The 10037-nt window shown below is 42.2% G+C and overlaps 1 protein-coding gene across 1 annotated transcript in view; it reads right to left on the reverse strand.

The window, feature by feature from the left end:
* mtrex (Mtr4 exosome RNA helicase) overlaps positions 1–10022 on the reverse strand; it is a 19726-nt gene extending 9704 nt beyond the window's left edge. Inside the window, exons 1-15 of the mRNA XM_041960902.1 lie at positions 9907–10022; positions 9393–9533; positions 8792–8858; positions 8500–8562; positions 8312–8424; positions 8037–8211; positions 7812–7902; positions 7186–7310; positions 6928–7026; positions 6607–6727; positions 6367–6498; positions 2700–2779; positions 2112–2222; positions 1425–1526; positions 62–187 (exon numbers count right to left, since the gene is read on the reverse strand). Of these exons, the coding sequence (XP_041816836.1) occupies positions 62–187; positions 1425–1526; positions 2112–2222; positions 2700–2779; positions 6367–6498; positions 6607–6727; positions 6928–7026; positions 7186–7310; positions 7812–7902; positions 8037–8211; positions 8312–8424; positions 8500–8562; positions 8792–8858; positions 9393–9533; positions 9907–10007 (1647 nt within the window). The 5' untranslated portion in view covers positions 10008–10022. The remainder of the gene's footprint in view (positions 1–61; positions 188–1424; positions 1527–2111; positions 2223–2699; positions 2780–6366; positions 6499–6606; positions 6728–6927; positions 7027–7185; positions 7311–7811; positions 7903–8036; positions 8212–8311; positions 8425–8499; positions 8563–8791; positions 8859–9392; positions 9534–9906) is intronic.
* Between the last annotated feature and the right edge of the window lie 15 nt (positions 10023–10037).

Genomic DNA, 10037 nt, shown 5'->3' on the forward strand with positions numbered 1-10037 from the left:
TGACTTGCAGTTACATTCAGAAAAATAACTTGTTCTTTCAAACAACTGGTGTTCACAGCACCTTGAGTAGCTGTTTGCCCACAGCTGGACTCATCTTCTCATCCACCATGAAGATAACGATGCCCCTGTCGTCCATTCCTCTCCTCCCAGCTCGCCCAGACATCTGGATGTACTCACCTGATGTAATCTACAGCACATGAAAACACGCACGACATCGAGCGGAATGAAAAATGTTAGCGGATGCTTCTCTATGCCTGAGATAAAATGAGCATTTGTTGAGCTGAGACAGGCTGAGAAAAGAAATTGCACTGCAGAGAAAAAGGTATAAAGGCAAGGAGATAATAAATTACATATTTGACTGAGAATATAACCACATATTTGGGAAAATAGAAAAGGTATTTCTACAATTAGTTTCTGGCTAAGCGTCTGCATTAGTAACAGAAATCTAGATGTTGAAACTGTCTCATGAGGAAGAGACTGAACCAGTTTTCCCCGAGCCTGTGAGGACAGCTCTCTGTGTCGCACATGGCTCTGATTAAACCCCACATATCTACTGCTCTTTGAGCAATAAAATGCTTGAAGAAAAAAAAAAAAGGCAGATAAGATTATTTTTGTGTTGAAATGATCTGATCTTTATTTCAGGCATGCCATGAGATCAGCTCTTGATTTGAAACACAGTGTGCTTCAGGAATGAGACGTGTGTATTTAAATGTGTCAGTGCCTGCGTGGAGCTTTGGCACCATCGGACGCACCAGATGTTCCTGATGAACCTCTTGGAGGGCAGTTTCCTTTCTCTCACACACATTCTCTTCAAGCCTTTGTGTGTGTGTGTGTGTGTGTGTGAGCTTGAACTCCATGTGTATGAAGTGAAGATGAAGGGTGCTTCAAAGTGACGGCAGCTCCACACACAGCCCCCAGCTCTTATAAACAATACGTGGCTGTTTATGTGGCGATGCTAGCTGCAGGATTTGAAGACCTTATAAAGGCCTCACAGCAACACGCCGTGTGACAACTCCACACTGCACACAGGGCAGAGCTGTAGTTTTAAAGAGATAGCACAGTTTACGGGAAGCGTTTCTATTTCACTGGCTACTCATTGAAGGAACAGGAACCGGGAGATTAGCCTCGCTTTGTTCCCTTACTGGAGGTTTATGGGCTAACAGCAGCTTCCCTCAAAAGGCAGAGAAGCGTTTCCAAAAAAGGATGCCTGGTTTACATAAACTACACTTTTTGGGCTCATCTTCCTGGTTATGTGTGCCCACAGCCACAGCTATGAAGATTGCAGATCTACAACATAATGTACTTGTTAGGATTTTGCATGAACGCAGGATGAGGGGGAAAACATTCAGTACATTTTTCATCTTCCATTTCATCAGTCCATTGACTTATTATGTGACAATAACTGTGCGTGTGTGTGCTCTTACAAAGCGGTGGTTCTTGCCATCAAACTTGCGTGCGCTGGTGAAGAGCACAGTGCGAGCCGGCATGTTTATGCCCATGGCGAATGTCTCTGTAGCAAACAGGGCCTGGGATGGGAGTTAAAAAAAACAACAACATTAGGACGATCTCATCACACTATTCTCAGAAAATCTTTTTCAACCCTGCTTGAAAAGGTGCCCTGTGGAGCTTTGAAACAAATGCATGTTCGCACTCAGCGTTTCTAACCTGGAGGCTTTGTGTGCATCCTAGTGAATGTTCTGAATGAGTTTCTTTCTTTGTAAAACATTCAGAAAGCCAGTTTTTCACATCCAAAAAAGACGGTGGTGTACTCAGTCATTAAATCTTGGGATGCACTTAACAAACGTTGGTGCTAGTGAGAAAAAATAAAATCTTCTAAGATGTGTAGATAAACTCTATCTACGCTATGTAACTTCAGTAATCTACATATTCCTGGCTCCTCTTTGCGTGAGTACCTGCAGATTCCAGTTTCAAAGCATTTTAAATGTTGCACTATTAGCATCATGTTTGCACGCTCACAGTCTTCTTCACTTCACTTTTGTTGACACACTGCTAAGTTTCTTGGCGTGTTACTGACACAGCTCCATAGCGCCCCTTGTGGTCAAAAACGTCGGCGTGTTTTGATGAGCATTTTGATGCAGAGACAGTCGCACCTTGAGCAGGCCTTCAGAGAAAAGGATCTCTATGGTCTCCTTCAGGATGGGCAGCAGGCCTCCGTGGTGGATTCCTATCCCCCTCTTCAACAGCGGCAGCACATGCTCCACCTGAGGAACACCAGGAGCGTTGCGAGGCAGAGCAGTGTTTGTTCATAAAATTTAACGATGGTGCAAATTCAGCAGTTCGTTCTTACAATCACAGCCATCAGCACCAGAGAGGCTGAGAGTGGAAAAGCATCTAATCCTTGTAGTGGAAAAGTGATTTACTGTTGGCGTTGCTCGTGCCATAGCGGTCTACCCACTGACAACTATTACCTCAACGCGGCTGGTTTTCATAATGTGACTCAACACAGCAGGGTAGAACAACAGGAGCACTGTGTTTGAGGCCGTGTTGACATTGTGTGTGCAGGTATTTACATTAAGGTGGTTTAACTGTCTTCTCTTAGCAGAAAATGGCTTTGAGGGAAGTGCTGAGGCCATTTTTCAGAGCTTTTACAAGGTGGCGATGCTGGGTTCAGAAGCTGGAGCGAGAACAACGTGGATGGTTAGAAAAAAGACGGTGTGAGAAAGACCAGCTCGCCTCACCTGAGGGAGTTTCTTGTCGTCGTCTGAAAGACAGTCGACTGCGTTGTTGAACACTTCCTCCACCAGATGTTTCTCGTCATCTGGAACAAACAAACAGGGCATTTCTTAACAACAGCTTCTCACAGCTGTTCAGAAAATGCTCTAAAGATGAGCCCAAAGCCATTTCTGACATGAACACTGTGTGTCTCAACTGCTCATCCACAAACTCCCCCACACTTTTGGGGTAATATTAAAATGTTGCACCAAATGTAATTTCTCTTGGCATGTGTGGTTCATGTGGAACAACAGGGAGGGTTTTTATTTTGAGAAATGCTTGCAGGGAAATTTTAAGCAAAAAAAAAAAAAAGATGCTGCTGCATTTGTCTGTGTTGACTCTAGATTTCATCTGATTTCGCAGTCATGTGTTTCAACACGACAGTTTTCTAATTCATGTCATTTTGCAGAATTTCTTATTAACTTTTTCAGAATATTTACACATATTTCATGCTGTTAAACTGATGACTGATTCTATTTAAAGCCTCTGATTGAAGCTGTGGTCTTACTACAAAAACAAATGGGCGGTCGGCCGCTGCCACATTTTCAACCAACTCTTTATTATTGTGATAGGTTGTACGTGAGTGAGTGTGCCACCACCAGTGTCTTATTATTGTAGTAATTGTTTGCTGTGGCGGCTTGGCTATCCCTGCCCCGCTCTATCCATGTGGAAACTGAGTCACAGGTCGTTCTTTATTCATTATACTATTCTGGGAAACCTTCCTCTTGTGCCCGTGTTAGTCAGAAACTTGGACTTCCACAAAGTCTGATGGCCCAGTATTTATTTTTAATGTCAAATGACTTCAGTGTCAATGGGACTTATTTCAGAGGTTTAACAACAAAGCAATACCACAGACAAACAGGCACAGAGGCCAATGTAAAAAAAGAGCAGTCAGCCCAAGCTAAGTCAATGGCTCCAGTTAAACAGCCAGCACGAGCACTTAATAACACACGTAACCCACAGAGCAGGGGTACGAAAGGAGCCCAGAGCCTAATAAAGCTCTGCTTGCAGCCCCTAGAGGCTGCAAACTTCATTACGCTGCTCGAAAATGCACTAACAAACACTTTGGAGCCATCCGCAGAGAGCGAAAAGTCTTGAAAGGAAAGCTTAGAGAGCATCTGAAAAGGAAACATAAAGATGCCTGGTCAGGGGACTGTGACTATCCATGGCAAACTTCAATGGTCAGTCGTTTCAGGGTATCTTGTTGGGACTTCAAGGGCACCTTCATTGATTTCATGCATGAAAATCAGTTAACTAGTTACGCTAAGTATCACTCAGCCTGCAAAAATGTCTTGTTTGGCTGAGGAGAGAGCACTGTCGAGTGTGAAAAAATTACTCAAGTGACACATTTATAGTGTCCAAGCTGGTGCAGGGACCCTGCACTGCAAACTGGAGATGTCAAGTTTTAAAGACATGTGCACATACCAGTCAGAAAGGATCAAATGAATATTGAGAGGCTGTGTTTGAAATGTAGGGTCGTAGAGTGTTTTTGGAGTTTGACACATCCTTGGGACTAAAGCTCAGGAAATTTCTTCATCTGCTGTACCAGTTTCCCCCAAACTTGACTTAAATTTGACTTAACAGTGGACAGAAGATCCAGGGGTCAGTCAACATAAGGAATCATCCTGTGTGGACCATGAATATCCAAACCAAATTCACAGCTATGTGTCCAGTAATTGCTGAGACCTCATCATTGGTGTCAAAAACAACTATGATGCTGCTGTACAACAGAAAAAAACTACTGTTGCTGCATGTCAGCACCACAACAACAACAAAATCTGGGTCTATGTTCACCTGCCAAGTCTCTGCATGAACCAACCAAAACTTCTATAACTTGTCTGTTACACACTGTAGTTGTGCACTGGGTCAGCTGGTTTGCGTTTCGGCACCAGCCGGTCCCCTGACTCCAACACGGCTCTGCCATTCCACAAACACTGCCCAGAAAATATGTGTCACAGAGAGGGAGAGAGAGGGGGGGGCTCTGTCTTTAGTGTTCACAAAAAACAGACGGAGGCAAACGATATGGATGGAGGAAAGAAAGAAAGCACAAGGCAGAAAAGGTAGAAGAGAGGGGATGGAGGGGTGGAGAAACCAGGAGAGCTACGTGGCTCCCTCTCCTCATTATCACCCACCTACACACACAAACAGAGGAACTGCATAACACCAACAACCTGCCTACATACATGCTGGTTAAACAATCTGGCTTCTCAACTGTTTGCTAGAGAGAATTGGTCCCTATGACTTTCTAAATGACAGACAAAGACAGAAACTTTCACGATTTCAAAGTGCTAATGGTTAGGTTGGTACCAATGGTCATTCCAAGTCATGATGTCAGCTAAATGTGTGATACAGTTCTTCTGTAGGCATAAAAAAACCTCACATTTGGTTATAAAGGCTTATTATTTCTCTAAATTATGCAAAATGTTAATGGGATAATTTGACTTCTTTACAAATCAAGATTATTTCATTTCAACATTTTTGCTCAATCAAGTGACATTTCGTTTAATCTAATGAAATTAACGATTACTGGATACCATGTGCTTCATTTTCAAAGACAGTCTGTGAGAGGAAATTCTCATAAGACTCGGAAATGTTGGAAATGAGAAATTATGTTTGGCAGAGTTTTTCCATGTTTATTCTTTTGCAAGATTGATGAAAAAAATGGCAGAGTTGACAGAAGAGAGGCCTTCAGCGCTGGAAGAGCTCAGCATTAAAACAAACCTCCTCGTTTGTAGAAAAATGTCACAATACAGAGAAAACAAACCGAGAAGAGGGAGGAAAATTTTCCCAAGTACGACTCCATATGCATGTTTTATTTCAGCGAGAAAGCCTGAAGCAGGTAGATATGAGCCAAACTCAATCTACTGCTGGATTATCTCCCATCCTGCAGAGATTTGTCCTCATGAGGCAACTTCACTTATCCACTGGACCAAGCAGCGGGACCAGCTGCGCAGGCACAATAAGCCATATGGCACTCACTCAATGGGGAGGATTTATCCAGCTCGGCTTGCCAACAATTTAGCATTTTGGTGAGAGGTTTTGCTTGCCTAATTTCAACTCCCTCCCTACCTCTCACAGCAATTTATCACACAACTTTATTTGTTTTGGCATTTCAATGTGCAAAGACAATCTGCTCAACATCCCCTGCATCTAACCACAAACATGCTCATTGTTCAGTGTGACTCCATCATATCTGATCCCTGACTAGTGCAGTGAAAGTACAGTACAGAGTAAGAGCCTATCTACGAATCAATTAATCAACTTCTTGCTGCAGCTCTAGAAAATACCATTACATTATGAAATGTACAGTGAGGGGGCTACGAATCAAAGTTGTCAAATCTGGATAATATTTTCGACATTATCACAGTCAAATCACCAGAATTTATGCTTTGTACATACAAAAATCATTAACTGACTTCTTGCTGAATTTGGTTAATGCACAATTTGACCTCACTCTGATTAGCAAGAAAAAAAGGAAAGTGGATAAGTGAATCACATCATGTGCCACTGATGTTCAAGGGTCTGACATGGAGCTTATACAAGAAAAGCATTTCACAAAACAACCAGAGTGATGTATATACCTACTCAAACAGAACATGTGCTTGTACAAGATAGGATTACAAAAACACATACCTCTGTTAAAGTCCAGTTTAGCCACCTGCAGAGCGTAGGCCTCACACTCTTTCTTGCTGAAGCTGAAAATGATGACAGGCTGGAAGTTCCTCTCCATGATCATCTTCACTATCTTGAACACACTGGACGGACCTACAGAAATGACGAATGTTAGTAACGTGAACACAAATTCAGATGTAAAAAACTGAGTGTAAGACATTTACACATTTTAGGCTTGAAAGCTCACACACACACACACACCTTTAGTGCCTCCTTTCCGTCCTCTCGGGTCCCACTTGCCCCCTCCGCTGCTGCTCCCAGAATCCCCTGTGTCTCTCAGCACCTGCATAGCTGTGTTGAAATTGTCCTCTCTGAAGTCTCCCTGAAGAAAAGCAAAATAAGCAGATGTTATGTGTCATGTATATCACGTGAAGACTGGTGAACAAAGTGGATGCATCTGAAATTTAAAGAAGATGGCTAATATGATGAACATGAGACAAAACACATGTCTTTTATAGGACTAATTAGCCAACTGTCATAACTTGACCTAATCCAGCATCTGCAGTTTGTGGGTGACCTTACATTCTCATCAACTACCAGGTGGAGTCCATCGCCCCCTGCTGGAAAGATGTAGTGTTGCAGCGGAGTGGGACGGTAGTCTGTGTAGACTACGTGGCATGGCTGCAAGAGATATGAGACAGAAATATTTCATAAATTAAAAACAAAAAAACACTCCTGATGTTTTCATACACATAGATGATGGTCACCTGCTCATATTACATACAGGAAGAGGGACAAAGTAACTTAACCCTTATAATGCATGAAAGGACAATATCCCACCTGCTTATGTAGGTGGCAAATCCACTCAGCGAACTGCTTGGCATTGGGGATAGTGGCTGACAGGAAGACGTAATGCACATTGTCAGGAAGAAGAATGATGGTCTCCTCCCACACAACACCACGCTCTGAGATGCACAGGAAGACACACAGAAAGAAGAGGAATAGGTTACAAACAACAGGCTTGGAAAAGTTTGTATTTGTATCTAAACTCTAGGCCAGCTGTCAAAGAGGCAAAATCTTCCTAAGAACTACTGAACTAAAGAAACAGCTGAGCTGAAATATGACAATGTAAATGATACAATCCAAAAAAAAAAAACTCTTTGGTTTCATTTTAGTTATACATTATATTTTTGTTTCATTTTTGTAATGCATTTAAAGCACAAATTCAGACATTATGACTGCAGGTCAAATAGCAATTTTTGCCCGGTGGAGAAAGGCACACATGACATGCTTGTGAATTTTGTCCCTACAAGCAAATTCTTTGTTAGAGGAAACGAATGATCTCAAATCACTCATACAATCCTCCAAAGAATGAATCTGTTCATATGAGCGGTTCCTGCATGACTCTGAATGTTCCAAACCACACTGAAGAACCGTTATTTGCGCCGTGTGTGTTCTGTACACACCTGCATCTCTCATGTAGTGGATCTCATCAAAGACGACCCACGCCACTTCCCTCATGATCTCAGAGCCTCGGTACAGCATACTCCTCAGGATCTGTGAGGAAAGCAGTTTACCATGTCAGACCAACCTCTCTACGCTGCTCTACACTTTCCAAAGACCACCTTCACATCAAAGTGATATTTGACAAAGGTAATAATGACCCTTTTTTAGACGTAACTGCATCTTACCTCTGTTGTCATGACGAGGCAGGAGGCGGTGGGGTTGATGGTGACATCACCAGTCATCAGTCCCACATCCTGGAACTCTTCGTACATCTCTCTGTACTTCTGGTTGGACAGGGCCTTGATGGGGCTGGTGAAGATCACTCTCTGCTTCTCTCTGAGGGCCAGTGCAATGGCATATCTACAAGAGGAGGATTTAAGAGTAAACCATTTTAGATTACTAATCCGACACTACCAGAATCCCAATCAACTGCGATGTCATGTTTATTGAAGATACTGACTCTGCACAGACAGTCTTGCCAGCAGAAGTGTGTGCAGACACAAGCACTGACTCGTTGTTGTCAATACATAAGATAGCCTCACGCTGGAATGGGTCAAGAATGAAAGGGTACTCCTGCAAGACAAGCAAGAAATGTCAAAACAAAAGAAACACAAGAGTAGAAGACTCAACTTAAAAGGTGTATCATACCTTGGCAGCTTTTCCCACTCGCGGTTTCAATGGTTTATATTCATCACCGGCAGGCAGGGCGACCTGTTAGGGAAACACAGAATTTTTAACAATCCAGGTTTTGACAGTTAACATCAGATAAATCAGACAGAAGACAAACTTAAAAAAAAAAACAAATCTTTGTTATAGAAATTATGTAAATCACATGCTGTTCTGGCACATTGTGGTGCCCAACACCTTACAGAGACACCTTGCTAGTTTTTCCTTCTATTTGTCATCAATGTATAAATTTGCTTTGATTCACTTTCTTTACCTCATGTGAGCATCCTTCGACAGTCTCAACTTGCTCCACCTTCACTTGGGGCATAAATTCTGAAAGACTGAAGTAAAAAACAGTTAAACAATATCTGAATGTTCGACCTTCATGGGGGTAGTGTCTGTTTCGGGGCAGCTAAGTTTTAGCATTAGTTCCAGTGGAGGAAGAACTCAGGTCCTTTCCTTAAGCAAACATAAATATCTCTACATAAAAATCTGTTAAAATAAAAATAAAAGCATTCAAATGTTGACATAAGCACATTAGTTATATAAGCTAAATATAGTTTCATGGGTACTAAAAGCACCACATATGGCCGTGTTTCAAAGTGTTATAGTACCAGATTATAGTAAGAAATGTTTTCATGTGTATGCAACAGTTTAATGCAGTTGGTTGAGGTGGATCTAACTACTAACTACTGAAATACTGTTCTTAAATATTTATAATGGAAATAATATATAGTACATGAGTACTTGCACTTAGCGCTGTGTTATGGCTATGTGTACTTAATTGCAACTGATAGTGTATCAGCAGAAACAAGCTATATCAGCACCGAAACTCTCTGCACAGGCACACAGTGCTAAGATGCAACTCAGCTCACTTTAGGTCATTAGCAGAGGCTGCTTCATGTCGAGGTTTCTTCCCAAACACCACCTCCTCTCCACCGTCACTGTCTGCCTCCCTCTTGGCCCGGACAGAGGAACCAGCATCCTTATCAGTGCCATTTTTTGCCACAGGTTTCCTGTATAAGAGAAAAACACACCGGTACAGCGTTGTGGTTAACTGAGCATGTTCTTAGACCCGGTTAGCTAATGCTAGCTAGACTGTTTTCACGTCACTTTGGACTTCTAGTCTCACAAAAATGGGATTAAACATGGTATCTCACATAACAAAAACAAATATTAAAAAAAATATATGAGTTGATCTTTATTAGCACAATCAGACACTTTTCTGGTTTTGAATTAAGAACTTTACTTGCTAACTAGCAGGTTGACGTTAGGGACTGTTTCTCTCTCTGGCACGAGCACACATCATGGTACGATCAGGTTCCCTGGACAATCCATTCACCTCATTTCATAATCCAAACATTATTTTGCGAAAAGCCAATAATTTACCCTATATCTGATGCCAAAGATGCAGGTATTTTTTTGCTCGTGGTAGGCTGTTGCTCCTCGTCAAACACGCTGAACAACCCGTCTCCGAAGGGGTCGGCCATGGCTGTTATGGGAACACTTCCCACAATACA

This window comes from Chelmon rostratus, chromosome 19, assembly GCF_017976325.1.
Source record: "Chelmon rostratus isolate fCheRos1 chromosome 19, fCheRos1.pri, whole genome shotgun sequence".
Taxonomy (NCBI): Eukaryota; Metazoa; Chordata; class Actinopteri; order Chaetodontiformes; family Chaetodontidae; genus Chelmon; species Chelmon rostratus.